This window comes from Pleurodeles waltl, chromosome 9, assembly GCF_031143425.1.
Source record: "Pleurodeles waltl isolate 20211129_DDA chromosome 9, aPleWal1.hap1.20221129, whole genome shotgun sequence".
NCBI lineage: Eukaryota > Metazoa > Chordata > Amphibia > Caudata > Salamandridae > Pleurodeles > Pleurodeles waltl.
The window spans coordinates 476,405,336-476,426,686 of NC_090448.1; the positions used below are offsets into that span (position 1 = coordinate 476,405,336).

Sequence of the window (21,351 nt, forward strand, 5' to 3'; positions counted from 1 at the left end):
AGAAATTATACATAAGTATTTAACAAAGAGAATGTGGAAAACACAATGGTAATAGCTAGAGTAAGCATTAGCAGTTCTTACATAAAGTCTAAACAACCAGATCCCAGAGGAGGTGTGGTTAAAGAAGGAAGACTCCACTTCTGAGATATCCGAGGAAGATGAACGGAGATCCACCAGGATTTTCTTAAGATGAAGTGGATGTTGGAGTAGTATTAACTGTTAGGGCGGGGAAACAAAAGGTTAATACAGTGTTGAGGTGGGGTAATTCTTGCCTCCGGGCCTTTAATAAAATTAAGACTTTCCTTCATAAATTACTAGGAATAGCTACATTTATGGCAAGGTTGTAGGCTCCTCTTATTCTTGTTTAAAGCATGTTAATTACCACAGAAGATGCTGTAAGAACTGGTTTGCAATAGAAAGTGTGAAAAACATTGTCATTAGACCAATTAGCAGATCTCATAGTGTCCTCCAAATGGGAACCCGCACCGAAGGATCAGATGGCATGGCTCTCTGGGAAGAGGGGGCACCATAAATGGTGCTATCTATCCCTGCTAGGAACATGACACATTTGACCCAACGAGTGAGAGTAGGGGAAGAAACAGGTTTGTGAGGTTTTCTAAAGCTATAAGGGGTTGTGAGTCAGAGGACGTTCTGAGATGGATTGTTTTTTGTTCATAAACTTTAAGATAATTTCCTACACACAGTTTGGGTTTGTTTAGGAAAAGAAGTATAGAAAACAGAAGCTAAATTTTTTTTTGTGTGTTTTTCTTATGTTGAAAAGGACACCACTGAGGTTGAAATGGTGAGCGGAAATATCCAAAACTTTTCCATCAGACATATGTTTGATTGAAATCAAGCACAACAACATTGTTAATTAAGCGGAAAGCACGTTAAGAGAGAGAGAGATCAGCATTATCAGGGCAAGGTTTAACAACTGTAACACAACATTCACATCCCATAATAGGCTGAATTTTAGAATAGTAGGATTACAAAATGTCACTCCCTTTAATAGGCAACAGGTGAGAGGATGTTCTCCCACAGGTTTTCCATTGAGGTAAGAATGATGAGTTGAAATTGCTGAGTGATAAATAGTTACCGTACAATATGTTTTGTTTCCACTAGCTTGCAAGGTTAGAAAGTTTACAATAAAGAGATTAAAGTTTTTGGCACATTAAGGGAATGTTGTCGGAAATAATTATCACTCTGAATCCTTGGAACTGGAAATGGACCTCAGCTGGCTTAGTGATCTCCATGAAGCACCATGTGGCAGGTGAAAGACCAAAAGAAAGACAAGAAAACTGATATGTTTTTCCCTGCCATTTAAATTGTAGAAATGTCTTTAATCCTAATGGATGGGAATGGTGAAATAGGCGTCTTGTGGGCCAAAACAAACCATCCAGTCGTTTTGTAGAAGAGCGTCTCTGAGATAGAGAATAGTCTTCGTTTTTAAATGACGGTAAACAACAAATTTGTTGAAGGTTTTGAGATTTATGACAGGCCTCATCTTTTTGTTTTTCTTCTGGACTAAGAAAAGGGAACATAAAAAATCTGTAGGATAGGGAAAACTTAGTTGGATTGTATGTTTGCGTAAGAGAGAATCGATTTCTTGTGACAGTAGGCAAGAAATTTTGGTCGGGAATTTTTGGTGAGGGCGGCAATACAGACTGAAAAAGAATTGCGTAGAGTTGTATAGAATAACTCTGTATTGTGTTGAGAACCTGAGGGTCGGAAGGTATTGATTGACATTTGCTGAGGAAAAAACCTTAAACAACCTCCTACAAATAGTAGGCCGGAAGGAAGACTTACTTGTTTGGTTTGCAGTTTTGTAGCTCCTTTGTCCTCGACTGCGGAAACCTCTTCCCCTCTGCAGTTAGAATTGCAGTTTGAATTCTTGATAATTTGAGGTATATGAGCTTCTGAATTCTTGGTTTCAGCCGGTAAAGCGGATCCTGCCTCCACAGGCCCTGGCAAAAAACATGTTGGGAAAATACCTTTTAAGTGATTGTTGAGCCTTATCAAGTGAAGCGAAAGTAGTCACATATTTACTCAGTTCCTTGATAAAGGAATCTCCAAATAACAGTCCTTATGCGTCAATATCAGGATCCATGGTTGTAAGATTTGCTAATGTGTAATCCAATTTTAGAAGTAACCCTTTCCTATGCTCATGGGTAATTGCAGAGTTGGTGTTACCCAACAAACAGGAAGGTTTCTGGGTCCACATAGTTCTTCTGTATCAGTGAAGGAATTTTCCAGCCGTGCAGTTTTAGCAATATCGAAAAATGTGCAAGGGGTCCTATAATAACCAGCGTTTAGTCCTGACAAGTAGACAATGCCTTGTTCACCCCTTACACTGATCCTTACCAAATTTAGAGAAAAGGTAAGCATATTGGGATCTATAGAAGGGGTAGAAGTAATTTGATAGGGTAAGAAAGGCAGAGGGCATTCAGCCTTAAGTGCAAACAGACTCTTGAGGAAATATAGTCCCCATGTGGTCCAGAGGAACCCATTGTATAGAAATTGGATGACTAATAAGCTTAAGGTCACACATAGAAAGATCCCCTTTGCCCAAAACAATCTTAGCACTGTAAGGATCAATAGAAATGGATGCTACCTTTCTTTTCTTCTTTTCTTGAAGACCTGAAAAAGAGTCTGAATCATCCCCCATGATACCTTTATCATCATCCAAATCGGGGTCAACCATGTCATCATCAGTCTCATGAATTTGTGAAATGAAATTTTGTTTTCTGGTTGTTTTCAATAGTCTTTAATTTGGCGTTGTAAGGAAATATGAGCATACCCCTCCTTTGAAGGAAGCCTAGGAGGAACATAGTCCTCCAGTCTTGTATGAGGAAACCTCACTGGTCTTTAGTGCAACATCCGTAACAAGATTCATCAATGGACCCCATTACTTTGCGCTTTATGCTTTTCCCCGCAGATTGGGCCAAAATTGTTTTAGGCACTAAATTGATGACTGAATTTTCATTATTCTTGGTAACCTTGTTCATAGAAGCAACCACTATCTGTTCAATCTGGGATTGAATAAACCTATTGAGGTTATTCCTGAAATCCTCCACATTGTCATCATTATCCTCAAACTGAAAGGGATTATCCAGTTCCATGACTGTAAATATAACAAGGGCAGTAGTACAATAAAAATAAATCTTCAAAATAAATGTTTTAGTTAAATACAATAATGATAGGTAACTGAAGGTTTAAATTCCTGCCTCTGAAGGAAGGGAGAGAAAACTCCACCCCCCAGGGGAGGATACATGTTGCAGTGAGGCAAGGAAAGTGGGAGGGAAGCAAGGCAGCACCCCCAAAGGCATGTCTGAGAGACTCAACCAAGGGAGATGGCTGGAGAGCACACACGCGGCAGAGGAAGCATTTCGGCAAAAAGAAACCGGCCAAACAAATAAATACTAAGTCCGTGAGGAATGCAGACTGCTGAAAATATTGAGGCAATGATTCCATACAGCACCACAAGGAAATGGCAGGCGCAATGAATGTTGAAAGGGAAACCAGATGGTAGTCTTGCACGTCAAGAGAAAGGACAAATGAGCACAGCGCGAGTAAACCGTAAGGAAGAGATCATGTACAACATACAATTGCAACCAAATAATAACCATATAATAACAGCCATGCAACTGTAAATTATAAGTACAATATGGCAGTACATATCTTCACTGCGAGCAGCAAGAAAAGAGGACTGTTTGCAGTCAAGATAAGGTGTTATAGCGAATACTGAACCGTGATTGGTTACATGTCATACTACTATTTGCTTTCCATTGGCTTATGGTTTCTAGGCCTCCTGGGAACTGTAGTTTTCCAGACTGGGGTGGACTGGATTGGGTGGATTTAAATGAGGTGGGGTGGATTGGAGTGGGGTGGTTTGTATTGTATTGGGGTGGGTTGGATTGGAAGGGGTGAAGTGGAATGGATTCGAGTGAAGTGTACTGGAGTGGGGTGGATTGGATTGTTGTGGGGTGGATTGGATTGTTGTGGGTGGGTGGGTTGGAGTGGAGTAGATTGGATTGGAATGGGGTGGATTGGATTGGGGTGGGATTAACTGGATTGGAGTGGGGAGGATTGGACTGATGTGGATTGGAGTGGGGTGGATTGGATTGAGTAAAGTGAACTGAATTGGGGATGGGTGGATAGGATTGAGGTACTGGATTGGGAGGGATTGGATTGGCGTGGGGTGGATTGGATTAAGTCTTTATTGCCGGTGCAGGGAAATCCCAATTACTTTATAAGGTTGCAAAGAAGGATGACAGACTAGCAAGGCAGCTAGTACACTTAAACTCTCTCAGATGTTGGCTGATACACACATAATACCATTTACAGTATAGCAAGCAAAATCCAACTAACCACCAAAGTGTTTTTTTTGTTGTTTTTTTTAACATCTGCAGCAAACAAATTATTTTGAGGATATAATGCAGGGTCGATATGACACACTATACTTTTTATATAAATAAAGTGTCAATAGAAGATGTTTTTCAAGATTACACTTTTTTTATTTAAAGAGGTAGGTAAATTCATTATTCAGATATGTGTAATACAAGTAAATAAAGGCCATTGTAGAATCGAATGGTATAAATGTTGATACACAAGTATTTCCCCCTCTATAGAAGTACGCTCTATCTTGAAACCACTTAACTGTTTAGTATGCATAGATAATAACTGCACTTGAGGTTTGGTTTAATAAGTCAACCTCCTCGGGTTGCTGTCATCTCGAGCCTTAAAATGGCAATACCGAAAACATATTGGTGAACTGTGCTACGGAGTAACAGGAGCACAATTTCATCGTCATGGCTGTATTAATAGAGCAGTCTTTGATTACAGCACACTGGAACTCTATTACGACACCGACTATTTAAAAATTTCAGTCAGTGTATAATGAAGGTGATCAGGCTTTTTGTACTTGAAAGTTTGGTACCCGTTCTGAGACAGGAGCAACCTGAAATACATTAAAGTGGGACATGTAAGTGGTAGCTAGGTCAAAATGAGAAATGCTTTCTAGCACTAAACAACACTGTATAAGGTACCAGATTGGATGTACAATTATCCTCTAGCAATACAGATCATTTATTACCAGCAATGTTTAGGAGCACCCTACACTTCAATGCATACACAAAAATGCCATCACATGGGGTGTCTGAAAATAGGTTTTATAAACTTTATATTCTGTCTCGAGCAGTAATGTCTCTAGCACAATTTCAACAACAATCACTAGGAGCTGAGAGGAAAAAGTGCTCTCAAACAAATCAAATAATCAACACATAACAGCGCAAATGAAGCATGCTTCAAAACCAATGTCTGCTCTGTTAGTAGCAGCTCAGAGATAAAACCATTTCCTATTGCAAGGAAAAGGCATTTATTAGAAGGGGAAGAGACAATGTAAAGCTGATGTTGCAGTGTTATAACAAGACGCTTACTATAGGCAAACATAACAACAATTTACGAATGATGCTAATTAATGAAGTCGGAGGCCAACATGCAAAAATATATGGTGGAACTATGAGCAGCAGGACGCTTCAGTGGTCGTCGTGGAAAAAACTGTCAGCGCTGCTGCTACTGAGGTTTGCCGAAGCTTTAAATGAAGAAAATAAGTCTGGAATCAAAGCATGCAGCCAGGAAAAAAACATCCCTGCCCTCTTTTACTTTGAAGTCAGAGAAAGTAAAGTAAACAGACAACCTCTGTAAACAACATCTCACATTTGACCTTGGTCTTCTAATGCACAGCAACTGTGATGGATAAGAACAAGATTTACGGGCCTGTTTACAGAGGACCTCAGAGTGACTGAAAACATGAGCGCTCGTGTTAAGTGCTCTTTAATAAAGAAAAAACGAGTTCCTAGTGATCTAAGAGTCTAGAAAAGCACATCAGTTATGAACTAGCTAACTATCTACTGGTGAATGGCCTTCTTGCTCCCTACCCACATGGAATCCGGCAGTATCACAGCACAGAATCCACTCTTATTGCCACTTCTGATTCCATACATAGACAAGTGAACGGGGGCTGTGGGGTTTGCCTTTTTAGTACTTTTGGATCTGTCAGCCGCATTCTACACCATCTCCCCTCAGTTGATGGTACAGCGGCTGCAAGAGGCAGGGGTAAGAGATGTTGCTTTAGGGGTGCTGGAGTCTTTTTTTGAGTGGTAGATCCATTGCAGTTAGCTGTGGGGGATACAGATCTGCTCCTTTTCAGCTAACCTGTGGTGTCCCTCAAGGGTCCTCCGCAAGTCCAACCCTTTTTAATTTGTATGTAGCACCTGTGGCAAAATTGGTCCATTCATACGGTTTCCAGGTTTCTTCGTATGCAGACAATTTGCAGCTTATTGTGTCCATCAGTGAGGATTGGGAAGAGGTTGGAGACCAAAACTGCATGAGGGAAGTCAGCAGATGGATGAGCCAGAATTGGCTGAAAATGAACGGGGAAAAGACTGAGATCTTGGTATTTGGGGCAGATACATCAATTTGGAGTAATTGTTGGTGGCCTGAATCCTGTGGGGCTTTACCACCCCCCATAAAAGTAGCCAAATGTTTTATAACTCCTTGACTTTCGCCCTTCCGGTCAATCGAGCAGTCAGTGCCTGCTTTTCAATTGTTAAAATCCTAAAAAAGTCTTACTGTTCCTTCCCATAGATCTCAGAATAGCCGTGGTCCTCGCTTTCAGTATATCCAGACTAGACTACTGAAATGCATTATATTTGAACATCAGTCAACTTTCTCTGTATAAGCTTCAACATATACAGAATGAAGCAGCTCGTCTGTTGCTAGGGCTACCCAGGCCTGCCTCTGTCAGGGAGAGTCTAAGAAAGCTTCATTGGCTTTCTATTAGGAAGCAGATTACTTTGAGGGCTCTTTGTTTAACCCACATGGCTCTCCATTCCCAGGGATCATGATACCTTCAATCTGCGGTTAAGTGGCATGCTCTTAGCCACCATTTAGGATCAGCTACCCTTTGGAAGGTTCTGGTCCCCGCTGCAAGAAAGCTAGATTGGGAGACAGGACCTTCTCCGTGGTTGCGTCAAAGCTTTGGAATTCTTTTCCAGAACACATTAAGAGGCTTGATGTTCATGTATCTTTTCGTAAGCAACTCAAAATTTGGCTTTCCTCCCAGTAGTTTGTTGTTACGCCCACTCAGCTCTGTTTAAGCCGCTTTCAGTGCTCCGATGCCTATTGCTGGAATGTGCTGTATAAATACCCAATTACAAATAAAACAAATCCTAACATGAGCGCAATGGTTGGGTAGTGCACTTGGTCCATGCTCTCAGCGAGGGCTAAACATAGGAAGAGTCATGACAAATGCATGTTGTGGATAAATGGGGAGAAAAAATATGAGAGTGACGATGGAGCCAGCAAATGGGAAGCCTATCGGCAGGCTGAAGCCCACAAGGTATATACAAAATGTCTCTTCGAGACAGGGCATGCTCTCTATAGCCGAGCTGTAAAAAAAGGGGCAGTGGACCATCCCTTTTGATCTTTTGACTTTGTTGGCTGTGTCATTCATGCTTTGATTAGCTTAGTTGGCTACTATTCAGTGGTAGGTGTGTCAAGCAGTGTGAGTGATATTTCCCAACATATGTAACTGCATATGGAAAGGGCAGTTCTTTGCTCTGAGAGGCAAAAGAGTGCCTGTATAGGCACCACCAGGTGCACGGTTTTCCAGGGAGCTGCTCTGTGCAGCACCAACATAGAAACTAGAGACAGCAGCATGCCCTCACACATGGAGGGTGAATGGAGTGTGTAGCTCACTGGTAGAGCATCTTCTTTGTGGTACTGCTGGACGCATGCACACATATGTAAGCATACACACTTTTGTTTCTTTTGTTTTGCTGCTGCTGTCCTTTCACCCTCTGTGTGCAAGGACCATGCTGCATCTCTGACCTCACCATTTACATCACAAATGGATGCCCGATGGTCAGGGAAGACACTGGCAAAAGAAATAAATTCATAGGTTGTGTTCTTGTGAAACAGTGAAGCAAATACAGGATATTGTTACTAGAGCTTGGTCTGGTCAGCTCTCTCGCCGAGAACAATTCAGCCAGTACTCACAATACAAACTCCATCCTTGGCTTCCATAAATAAAAACGTTTATGGCAGGATTGTGTGACATATATTGATGGTTAAACACTGCAATGCACTGGGTCTCAGTCATCAGTAGAAATGGTAGACAGAACCTCTTCATCACGACTGCCAGGTTCACCACTCTCTATTTTGTATGTCCACTTTCTGAGTAGTGCCCCGATTCATTACTTTTAATTTGACTCGTCCTCATCCCGGTCATTACTTAGTGAGGATTGTTACCATTGGCAAGACAGGAAACAAAACAGGAATGCTTCTAATTAACTCCATCCACACTCAGCTGGTTGCTATAAGTAGGTTAGCGTTACCCCACCTGAACACTTCTAGTAATCCAACTCTCTGTCAGACATGAATTTAGGGAGGGTGGGTGGGTCATAAATACTTGGATGAGGACTAAGAGTAAAAAAGTTTATTAGTAAGTAATTGGGGCTTTACCTGTACGCCCCTTCTCCCAGTCGTTACTTTTGATGTATACCAAAACCTCCAAGGCCTTAAACCAAAACATCATCACCAAAATAATGCAGTACCTAGTGATATAATTGTAATTAGAAAATGATTGTGAATCAAATGTAATATATGAAGACTTGCACACCATAGCATTGCTGACTGAGACACTCCAAAACCAAAATTGTTCTGTTCAATCAGCACATTTTAAAGTATATAATGCCTTATGAAACCCTGCAAATCTTTTCCAAGGAAACATCCTGAAATTCAGCCTAAGGGGCAGCAACACTCTTGATGGAACGTCCCTGCACCTTTCTTGGTGTTGTTTCTTCCAGAATCAAACAGGCAAACAATACAGTTTCCTCAATCCATCAACCCCAATCATTTTATAAGCCTTCTTACCATTCCCAGGATGGCCAATATTAGCAAGTATAAAGTCGAGTTTTCTAAACTCATAAAATAAACAGACAGCTAATGCCTAACATCCATGAAATTGAGTAACTTTTTGTCTTCAGAAGAAGGAAAAGGTAACGAAACTGGAGAAATGATCTCCTGAGAATTGTGAAATTGAGAATTCACCTTCTGTAGGATAGTAGTATCCAGTTTCGAGACTGCAGCATCACCCATAAACTATAAAAAAAAAAAAAAAAAAGAGGGTGATGTTGAAGAGCAGAGAGTCCCCCCCAATTTCAATGCTGAAGTAATTAGACCCAAGAATAACACTTTGAAACAAAAAAATAAGATCAGCAGTGCTCAAAGGAAAGGTAAAATACTGCTAAGACTTCAACACTAGTGGGAGTTCCCAAGGAAGGACAAATGGCAGATACGTAAAGAAATAGAGAAACTTTTACACATTGTATAGTAGAACTTCTGCTTCCTATTTCACTTTTCGGGCTCACGAAAAGACCTAATCGCACATCACTCCAACTTCAGAGTAGATGGTGATATATTTTTGTCAAACCATCCAGCAAGAATTAAAGAATTGCAGAAATAGGGCAAGACATTTAAGACAGATTGTGCAAAGAATACCAACACCAAGAATCAAAAGTACCGTAAACTTAAGAGTAAGATATGAGAGTAGAAGGTCTCCTATAACCTTGAACCACTTCTCCTAACTGTGGAGACATCCCTTGTTTTAACAGATTTCACATTTCAACCTCCCAACCAACAGGATGCATTTCACATGAAGTAGATAGAAAAAATGTGAAGAATCCGAGAAGGTTGAAGGGCTATCCCTTTGAGAAGTGGGAACCATGTTCTTCCTGGCTGAAAAGGTACTACAATAATGTGACCTTTCTCCTGTCAAATCTTTAACAAGAACCTCTGAGTTCATGGAAATAGTGAAGCATACATTAGTTTCTTTGACTGTTTATGAGGGCAAGTGGATCCACTCCCTTTGCTCCCTGTTTCAGGAACCTGGAGCAAAACCTAGGAAAGAGCAGCGTTGGTTCTGTAAACAGAGATGTCCTTGAAAAGGGACCCAAACGTCCTTCATATCTTCTAAAAGGTTGATCTGGACAGTGTTAAGTTTTAGGAGAAGGTAAACACACTGCTCAAGTGATCTGCTTCCACATTTTCAAGACCCTTAATGGGCACTGTCAATACTGAGAATAGATGTCTACCTGATCAAAGATTCATTGATGATTGATACAGGCCACAGTCACTGCATCGTCGGACCTTACCAACACATTGGAATGGTGAATTTGTTGTTTGAAATGGAAGAGAGCTTTGAAAACCAATGTTAAGTCCCTCCAATTCTGGGATTTTGACGATAATACTGGGTTCCATTGTGCTTGTACAGACAGATTTGCAATCCAAACAATAGTGCTAGTATCCATTACGGGCACCTAAGGTAGGTCTGGATATATTGGAACTCCCTTGCAAAGGCTGTTTTGTTTCAACCACCAATGAAGAGCAGACCCGATGTCCCGTGTTACTGTAAGTAAGTAAGTTGTTTGTTAGTTAATAAAAACCATAAACATAAAAGAAGAGTACCGTACATCAAACCATTTGACATAACCATTCAATCAAGATTTAAAAACATGAGTACATCGCACCTGTTACTAGAGGAGCCTCCACCAGGGCCTCCCCTTGCCTCCCTCCCTATAAATGTTGGGTAAAGGCCCAAGCATAACTATAGTCCTGCAAAGTACAAGATCCAAGCAGCATAGTTGTCCAGGAGGGCCTCTCTCTGACCCACTTAGTGTTATAACAGCAATTAGGGAAACCCCCGAAGTAAAACTACAGATAGGACTCCTAGGGCTTAAACGCCCAGCTGTCACTTTTACAAAAGTGCATAGTGTTAAGTAAGGTGCAAGTGGATACTAAAGTGCAAAAAGCAGCTCCTTCCCCTCTCCACCCAAACTCTATTGTCAAGAGTTTAACCACAAATTTAAAGAACTCCTATGAAAAAAGCTTACACAAAATAGACAGCCATACAAACATAATAAAAAAGACCACCCTATTGACAGTTGCTGACAGCCGATGTGCTTAGGGGTATAAAGTGCTTAATATATAACAAGCATAGGACCTCAGGCGATGAATTTAAGAGTACCTGCCGCCCAACAGGCCTGGGAAACACAAGACCCTCCTGTGAGGCGCCACCTAAACTTGGCGGTATGTGGGTATGAGCAATATGGTTTTGCTAAGCATCTGATATTATCCCTAGCAGCCCACCTACAAGTGGCAACCTGAGCACATCCACAGCCTACCATTGGCACCTTTATATGGCCCTCTTGAGGGTCTCCACTTAGGCTTTGTGGGATGGGGGTATAGCATTATATTTCGTGCTGATCACCTATTTTGTCCCCTAGCAGCTACTCTTCAGAGCGCCATCTGTGCACACCCACAGCCTACCATTTGTGCCTTCCTAAAACCGAGGGCCTAAGGTCTTACTTACCAGAGTCTTTGGCCTTAACCAGTCTTTTAAAAATTTCAATAAACTGTACCAGCCTAATGTTCAGCTTAATATTTCGAGGATTTAAGGACTCCAAGGTGGCTGATCTGCAAGTTCTTATTCCTAGGGCTTTAAATTAGTTCCGCAGCAGGGCGCTCCGCTGCATGATTAGGCAGGGGCAGAGACAGGACATGCAACAATGTTTCCTTTGACCGATGACGCAAGGGACACCTCGTATCCTCCCATTGCTCTTCGACTTGGGCTTGAAATCTGGGGTAAGAAGCACCTCCGTTTCATCAACAATAGTTTTCTCTTTGAGTTGGCAGAATAGGCGGCCTCAAAAAAAGGACTTCTTCTGTTGCTTCTCTTACGGGTTTAACATCAGCCATCCATGTGCTCGCTTGCCTACTGTTTGTCTTTCCTCCAACTTTTCAGCTTGAAGCTTTTATTCTCAATTTTCTTAAAGGCTTGGTCACTTGTGTCTAAGTGTCATAGTTCACTTATGTCGAGGGTCTTAATGCAGTCCTGCAAATACCTTTGGAAACCACCTTTCCCTCTTTGTAAGTGGATTTCTGACCAAACATAATGCACTAGTGAACCCTTTGCAGCATTCCTCACTTTTTGGCAGCACTTTCAAAAGACCCTGGCTAGGGATTGTCTTACCAGCTTTTTTTCACAGCTTATCCTGTGGTACACAGTCAAATGCTTCTTTTAAAATCAACAAAGTACAAATACAACAGCATGCGGGTATCACTTGCTCTTTCCATGACCAATCCTGCAGCCATCAGTTTTGGTAGGGTCCCTTAACTTTTAGTTAACCCCGTCTGGTTTAGGGGCAATCTACCTATTTCTAGTGCCCACTCTGACAGATCATGTAACAGCAGCATTGAGAAATATTTGAGATCCACATCCAAACGTCGCTATCAAATGGTAGTTGCTTGGTGACCCTTGGGAGGCTGTCCCTCATTTGAAAATAGAATGGATGACTGAACCTCTCCAACTATTTGGTATGTATCCACAGGCTAGTATGACGTTAAGTTTTCCCATACAGCTATATTTTGTTTGAAGGGGGCTAGAGGGATGCCATTTGGGCCAGGTGCGCAATTAGAACTTGAGTTCTCAATGATCATATTTATGGATGATGCAGTATATTTTAGCGGAGCAAGAGTATTGCTTGCTACGTTAAGGTTTTCTGAAGGTGGCACTGGGGGGCTTGAATCAATCCAGCTCCAGTAAGATGTTATTTCAGATACTTTACCCAGTCACCCTCCCTAATGTTAGCATTGTTCACCGCCCTGAGATTTTGTTAATTTCATTGATTAGAGTCCAAAACTTCTTCAAGTCTTTTTGTTTTGAAACATATAAGAGATTGGCCTGCAGGACTTCATGCCTGCTTTGCTTGGGGGACCCATACCTCCCTTTTAACAATTCTCTCAGCAGTTTCAGATGTCTTGCATTACTGAATTAATCTACTCTAAGTCTTATGAAGCGAGGATCAAAATTTGTGAAGATCCCAAAATAATAGTCTGAGGCAAAGCCTTGTCCACTGAACTGTAAACACACAAGTCGCCATGTGACCCTGGATCTCCATCCACGTGCAGGTTGATGCTTACTGTATACAACAACATTTTTAACAGGGTCTGAAAAGAAATTGCCCCGTCCACAAGAAAAAAACACCCTATCCTGTTGTGTATCAAACTTTACTCGAATGAAGATGAGATCCTTTGATGGTTCTAGATGGTGCTTGGTTCTGTTTATGAGAAACCCATGTTGGCATAGAGTAGGTATGGTCCATTTGAAATGTGAATCAATTCCTGAACTGATTGTGCCTGAAGCAACCAATCGTCTATATGTGGGAAAACTCAGATTCATTGATAATGAAAGTGTGCAATCAGAGGAGCTAGCACTTTTTGACTACACTTTGCGATGAACGTAGATTTAAGGGGAAGTATCTGATTAGCCAATGTTGACTCTGGATACAAAATCACAGATACTTTTGACATTGCAATGCATAGCCATGAGTCTATCAAATGTAGAGTTGCAAGAAAGTGATTCTTTTTAATTAATGTGATTAGTCTCTATAGGGATACCAGTTTGAAATTAATCTTCACCAACGTATTGAATTCCTTCAAGTCTGTAACAATCTGAAAACGTCTTTTCAGTTTTGGCAGTAGGAAAATAATAGAGCATACATCCTTCACCTTCACTTTTTCTGGCACTGGAATGAGAATGATCTCCTTCTTCAACCAGAGTCCTTCTTACAAGGCCTCTTGTTTTTCCTGACACTTCAGTTAAGGTGAAGAAATAGTCCCTGAGTGTATTGGAAAGGGGGGAGGGGATTCTATCGGATACCTATCTCGAACAAAGTTTAGCACCTGCTCGTCTGAGGTGGACTTCTCCCAAGCTTTGAAGTAATGGATCCTGTCACCAAGTGTTAACTCATGACCATTGTGCATAGTCTGGAACACTGATCTTTACTTGCGGGATCTTGTTGCAGGGTCCTCAGAAGCTTTGGCATGAAGAAATTTATATGGAATCTTGAACTGATTTCTGCTGTCTCCTCGAGGGTTGAAAAAAGACGATTTGAGTCTAAAGGAGGTTAAGGCTTCTGGTTATTCCTTTCGAAAAGAAAAGGAATGTTTTCTCTCTTTATAAATACTGTATAAGTTATGTTCCAACTCTGAACCAAATAACTTGGATCCATGAAAAATAAATCATCAAAGCTTCCGATGCTTGAGCAGAACCATTATTGCAGTATTTTAGGAAAAGACTGCTATTGATGCCCGACACACTAAAGCTGCTTTGAAAAGCTCCTTAAAATCCAAGAGGAGCAATTGCGAGATATAAGCCAGTCCATAGAGCCAGATGTCAACTCGAGTAGACCTTCTTTAGTGCAGAGCCGTTCTTTTCACTGTAAAATCCAGTCCTTGCGGATATTTTCCTTTGCAATAGATGGTTATCCAACAAGTACCTTCTTAATTCATATCAAGCATCCAGAAAGCCTTACAGTACTCATCATTTTCACTGTACTATAAGATTCATCAAGGCATCAGTAAATAAGATGAACATGCTCTTACCATACTCTTACTTCATAAGTGGGTTTAGAGATCCAGTCACAACTCACCACTGCATGCTGCTCCCACAAACACACAAGAGTTCCTTCCGAGCCCAGCACGGTGTTAAAACTCAAGCACAATATTTGGAGACTGTATCCCTGCTACTGCCTCAACACTCGTGGTCCTCATCCAGGAGAAAGGAAACAGAACAAGAAGTGCTGGGAGAGTGCTAGCACCCAGCTGAGGGTTGGTGGTGTAAACTAGAAACATTCCTGTTTTGGTTCCTGCGCTTAACAGTGACCAATGCCGTAATGTCCTAAAGAATTTTCCCATAAACACAGAATGGGTAAAACACTTGGTTACATTTTGTCCTTTCTAATGACTGGGACAAGGAGGAGAAACATAGAGGTAATTGCTCCTGGTCAGCCCTTTATTTTGAAATAGCACTTGGTGTTGTCTTTGAAACTACTCGTTTAATGTGTGGTTTTACTTTACCTTATACTGTACTTTATAATGCTATAGATTTTATTACATTCCTACAATCAGACCTACTGTTTCTAATTTGGAATAAGTAACTGCAGGGCATTTAGTATTTATCATACAGAGAGTCTCCCTAATTCTTTTTTGCATTTGTTTTCTTTTATGCAGCCAAGAGTTCTAAGTCCATCACCCCAAAGAGAATCGTTGTATCTGGCAGTGCGAGAAAAGTTAAAGACAATGCAGCAGACTGGCACAATTTTGTTTTAAAATGGGAAAAGCTAAATGACATTGGCTTTAACGCAGCTAACAAAATTGTAAATTTAAAAATCAGTACACTGTAAGTATACACCAGTAAGTATTAGTGGGTAGAATCTAGGGAGAGCTGCATTGTTTGTTTGTTTTAATGAAAACAGAATTAAACTATTAATAAATTGCAAAACAGCTACATGTATTCAATGAATTGGTTTCTATTATATATAGATGCAAATATTTATAAATTATTTTGCAGTCTACGGGCCTGATTACAATCTTCGTGGATGGGATACTCCGTCACAAAAGTGATGGATATCCCGTCCGCTGTATTACAAGCTCCATCATATACTATGGAACTTGTAATACAGCGGACGGGATATCCATCACGTTTGTGACTGAGTAACCCGATCGCCAAGATCGTAATCAGGCCCTACATGTTTTACTATCCTCATGAAATAATTTAATTTAGTTCGTATACATGTGTTAAATATTGTCATTTCCTATACTTCATTAAGTTATTTAGTTGAGCAAAAAAGTGACTGTTAGAAAAAGTTCCTTTCAGAAAAAAGGCTCTGTGTGAAAAAAAGTTTAACTTTACAAATCCATTGGCTTATGCCTCTGATTTTGGTAAAGTTACCGTTAGTCAAAAACATCACTTCAGTTGCGAATAGAAATATACACAAATCATTAATGCCCATGTGTAAGGGTTAGTGAGCATAGCACATTTATTTGTTTTGTACCTGTAAGTATGTATTTATATTCAGAATCACTTTCCTTACCCCCTCTTATTGAAAATATGAGATTTTAAGGGGCATTTCCAAACCCAGTTTGCATATTTCCTTCATCATTTTCTACTACTCAAACTACGTGTGTAAGTTGGACGCGAAAAAGCCATTGGTTTTGATTGAGAGTGCTCACTAAGCTTGATATGTGCTGTTGGTTACCATATTTCCAATTGCCAATCCCATAAAAACAAGTATCACTTATTTCTAGTCAAGTGGGGAAGTTGGTTTTAATACTATGTGCTGTAGTACCCAATGAATGAAACCTTATACCTGTATAAGTTAAAACGGCCTGAAGTTGTTGTGAAGAATGTTTCCAGCTGCCTTTTCATTTTACGACTGTGGATATTCTAGCAATTTTATGCTAGTTTGACAAGTGGGACATTGAGTTGGTGTTCGAATAGAGCATCAAGGACATGTGTCTGAACTCCCTGCTATATGAGCACACACATTTCCACTGCCTTTCTCACTCTGAGCTGCATTTCTAAAGTTACACCTAAATGAAGCCATTTTAAATAGTTCATAAAGTGTGTCCCCAACATTCCTGTTTTCTTTGCCCTTATAGAAGGAAACAGTCCTCCTTTAACGATTTCCTGAGCAATCATTTTCCTTTAAATTTGAAGAAAAAATATATTGGTTTATGTTTCTCTGATTTTGTAACCTTATGCAGTAGGGTTAGGAAATAATAAAATTCTTTAAAATATGTTTTTGTTTCCTTTTCATGGAAAATAATTTTCATTGAAATGCCATTCTCAGCTCCACATCCCAGTGAGCATTAGGAATTTTGGTGCAGTTGGCACACTTACTACACTACTAACACATGGGTCCTTCAGTTGTAAGTTAAAATGTGCCAGGAATTTTGTGCCGCCGCAAAGGTCTAGGGGAAGGGCTGGGGAGATGGATATGGAGGGGGGTGAAAAAAAAACAAAAAAAAAACTTACCTTCACGGACACCGCTGTCTCCTGCCGCCTCGCTCCTCTTCCCTCAATGTGGTGTCCCAGCATTCACTGGGACACCAGCACAGGCTCCCCAGCAATCCTGGTGCTTCTTTCATGCTAAAGTTAGCATGAAAGCAGTGTCAGGACTGGTCTGAGTGGCTTAGACTGCCTCTCAGACACAGCCCTGGGGCCTGTGAAGTTTCTTCAGCCCTGCAGTTCAACACAGCCGGGCTAGAGAAATATAAGTGCAAATGTGTGTTTGGCCGGCTGGCCGGCACTCTCTCCTCCTCCCCCTCCCTTCTCCCCAACCCCACCCCTCCCTTCACATCAGCAGAAAAATAAAATGATAATTAAATATTGTTTTATTTTTCTGCTACTGGCTCAGCCAGGGGGGCGACTTTCCTTCAGGAGCCACTCCTGCTCACATGGTAAAATGTTGTGCGTATGAAGGAAAAATATGTGGACAATCCTAATTTGTAGGGTTCAGCGATTGAGGTGTACATCAGGACATGTACAAACATCGTAACATTGACTGGAAAAATTATGAGATCGTTATAAGTCCGGTTTGTGATCATAAATCTTAGTGTGATTAGTCTCAAACATACTCGCGCTCAGATTTACATTTTGTAAATCAGGAAAAAAATCCAGAAATCTCTCATAATTGTAAGTGAAATCCTAAAGCATCTAGTTTTAGCATTTTTTGTAAACTTCTCCTTTATGTCTCATAAATGTAGTTTTAACAACTACTCCGTGGCACTCTTTGGCAAATGCTGATCCTACAATTCGCTAATAAGCCATTTTCTGCTGTGCTTTCTGTCCCTTTAGAAACTAGTTTTCTGATAGACTTCTTCAACCCCACCAGTCACAAAGGTACAGCTTGCTGCTTAGCCAACTCCAGCTATAGTCTACTTTTACTGTGACAGCATTCTGCCGTTTCACAAGTAGCACACGCCGTAAGTGCCAGGGACTAGTAAGACAATGTATGCTTTTTGATACCAAAAATGTTTTGCTTTTAACCAATGTATTTTGTTTAGCTTGACAAGGGCTAGCTAGGCAGCATCCCCAACAATAAAGTTTTGCAAAACCATGCCAAAACGGCATTGATAAAGCCAAAAGGCTAGTGGCCAACACCAGATCAATTGGCCTCGCCAGTGCTTGTTGGTTATTTACTGCCTTCTTTGGACACAGAGTACATGGGAGCACTGCCAACATAAACTAGTAATTATTTGACACACCAAAATAATTTTCGACATGTACCTAGGCGCTGGAAAGAAAATAAAACTTTGTAAGTGTGGACTGTGATGTTATATGGCTTAATATTTTAGATCAGTGGTTCTCAACCTTTTGACTTGTGTGGACCCCCACTTTATTATTACTAGAACCCAGGGACCCCCACTGAATCATCATTGGAATCCGGGGACCCGCCACTCAGTCATTACTTGAAGCCTGGGACCTAGGCTTAAACATTATTGATGATTTGAACCACAAAACAATACCCAAAAAATACATAAACAAGCATTCTATTAAACACATACACAAATGATAATGCATTTTATTTAATTTGCAAACAAATAAAATAAATAAACATTTCAATAGGAAGGTTGAAGCTTTTCTAGATTCAATTGAAGTCACACATACTATATTCTGTTTGATGCACCTGCACTGCTCCCACAAATCAATCTGAATATACTAATTTAATTTCTAGCTTTAATTTCAAATTCCTTAACATTTACAGTACATTTTAAAATGTTCAATTGTACATTTAGACACTTTATAAAGATATACACTTTATTAATCTGTTAATATTAGTTAATTTTCTAAGCAATCACTGACCCTCTGAGGAGGCTTTGTGCACCCCCAGTGGTCCCCGGGCAACAGGTTGGGAACCACAGTTTTATGATATTTTGTAAGGTCTACCAATACAAAAATATGCAAACAAGCTGAAAAGTGTGGATGTTTAGACTGGGTGGGTTGCAAACACAAAAAAGCATTCAAATAGCCAGTTTACATTTACATCAATATGGAATAGTTTCACTAATGATAATGCTGTGTATTATGAACTGTAGATTGAAATTATCTGTTTTTCCAAACTATGGTTTGACCTACAAGATCATACACTATCCTTGAAATCTGCCTATACTAATCACTGTACATAGCAATTCTTATTTTAAAGACAGTTCAATATCTTTCAATGTCACATTGTGGATAAAAACACACAAGCACCCCAACACATTAACTAAAAGAAAATATTTTTTATATGGTCACCCCCAACGTTTTGGACTTATGCTGCTGGTTTTGTGTCTTTGAGAATGCACTGAGGGCTGCTAACCAGACCTCAGTGCCAGTACCCTGACCCTTAAACATGGATGTTTGATTGACCCAATTGGCATAACCTTACTGCTAAGTCCCTAGTATATGGTACCAGTGATACCCAGGGCCTCTAAGTTAATGTCCCCTCTGGGACTGCAGCACTTGTTGTGCCACCCTTAGTGGTATAAAGCAAAACGTGCCTTCCAGTCCTGCCACAGCAGACTGGAAAGGCAGTTTAAACTGCTAACTTGACTTTGGGTGTTGCCATAGCTTAAAACACCAATCACCCTTTCTGATGTGTGCAAATTACCCCTACAGCAGGCCTATTGAGTCCGAAAGCAAGATGCAACATATTAGAAAATAGAACATGTTCTGACAGTAAAACCCCCAAATTGCTGTTTCTACTGTGGGAGAGACTGGTTACCTGATTGCTGAGTAAAGAGATACTTGCTTACCATCAGCTGTGCTCATTTCTGAATGTCACTACCAAAGCTGATAGTTCAGGGTTTCAAACAACTCATGATACTAAGCCAGGCTTGATGCCCAAGTCTAAATGAATGTAACTTGTTGTCTCATGCAACTTTTTGAAAGTTGCCACTCAGTTGCCTAAATTTTCCAGTGGGCATTTGCTGAGGCTGGCCACGAGACAGCCTTCTGTCAGCCTGTGGAGATGTGTAAACGGCACCCAGAACAGATAATAATGGAGGCCTGCTGTTGGAGGAGGTAACACAAGTGGTATTTGCCCAAAAGACGAGCTTCAAAGGAGAAGCCGCCTTTGTAGGGCAAATGGCAACATAGCCTAGGAGGCTGTTCTTTCGTGCAGGTAGGCAGGTTAGCTTCAGGGAGGGAGATGGGTAAATCCTCACCAAACCAGAATTCCCATGAGCATCTAGCACACAGTTAGTCACAACCCAGGGGTGGCCTACAGAGCTCTTGAAGACAAGGGTTCTACCATTTTGAGGGTGGACAGAATGGAGCCTTGTGGGATAGCTCAATGCCACACTACACATGAAGTCGTCATCAGGTAGGAGGGAACCTAGTAGCCCATTGGCTAGTGACCGCAACCTGCACTGAGGGTATTTTCTGGGTATAAATAGGGCACTCTGACACCCAGAACTCGTTTGACTGAAGAGGACCGAAGGACTGCCCTGCTGCACCAGTGACCCGGCAAAGAAGAGGCTGCACCGAAGTTGGACTGTGTCTTGGACTAGCAAAGAAAAGAACTGTGTCATGCTGAAAAGATGTATCTGGGTATGCTGGATCTGGGCGAGTTGACAGAGTGCAGTTTGGTTGCTCAGAAGAAATGTTATCACCAAAAGAAGGAAACCACCAATACCCTGTATTGGCCGACTGGTAACCCACTGCAACTGGGCATCTGCTGCCCCAGTGAGAACATAGACTCCTATAGCCAGGATCACCTCACCAGGACTAAGGACCAGTGAGTAGCCCCAGGAAGACCTCCGTCTTCTGTACAGTATCTTCAGATTTTTGAGCATCTTAAGCACCATGTATCCTTTGCATCAGGACCACTCCATAGAAGTCAATGGCAAGGGGCCACTGGCTCTGGAACTGAACTGAAGACTGCTTTTTTGCCTAGGTAACTGTTTCATCTGGGCTGGTTGTTCCCCGTGACTGGCTTCCTGACGGAATGGGTGGGCCAAAGTAACTCTAAGTAACCACATTTATCCTGAGAAAGGTTTTCTTGGAAAGGTTTCCAAGTGTCATATACCTTGTATTTGCCAATGCTTGTTTGCAGTTAAGTGAGAAGTCTTGATTTACTGTTCCCTGTCAAATCCATACCTCTGGAACCCTTCAGTGGATCTTTTTCGTTTTGGTGTGCATAAATTCATAAAAATGGAAGCCGTTTCTTTTTTAAATTTGTGTCCAGTTTATGGAGCTGTGCTTCTTTAGTTGCTCAGTTGTTCAGTTGCTGCTTAAGTGCTTTACACTTGTCCCTTTGTGTAAGCCTGGCTTTTCATAGCCACACGACGAGGTGAGGTCACACAACTACACCGTATATACACCCCATTTCCTCACAGTAACCCAACTTAATATGTGTGATGTAGGAAACTGGACTTCTTTGTAGATATCCCCCACTTTTTACA

The 21,351-nt window shown here is 41.0% G+C and overlaps 1 protein-coding gene across 1 annotated transcript in view; it reads left to right on the forward strand.

The window, feature by feature from the left end:
• The window catches only part of CINP (cyclin dependent kinase 2 interacting protein), a 71,160-nt gene that overhangs the window by 3,230 nt on the left and 46,579 nt on the right, over positions 1 to 21,351 (forward strand). Inside the window, exon 2 of the mRNA XM_069207306.1 lies at positions 15,133 to 15,301. Coding sequence (XP_069063407.1) covers positions 15,133 to 15,301 — 169 coding nt within the window. The remainder of the gene's footprint in view (positions 1 to 15,132; positions 15,302 to 21,351) is intronic.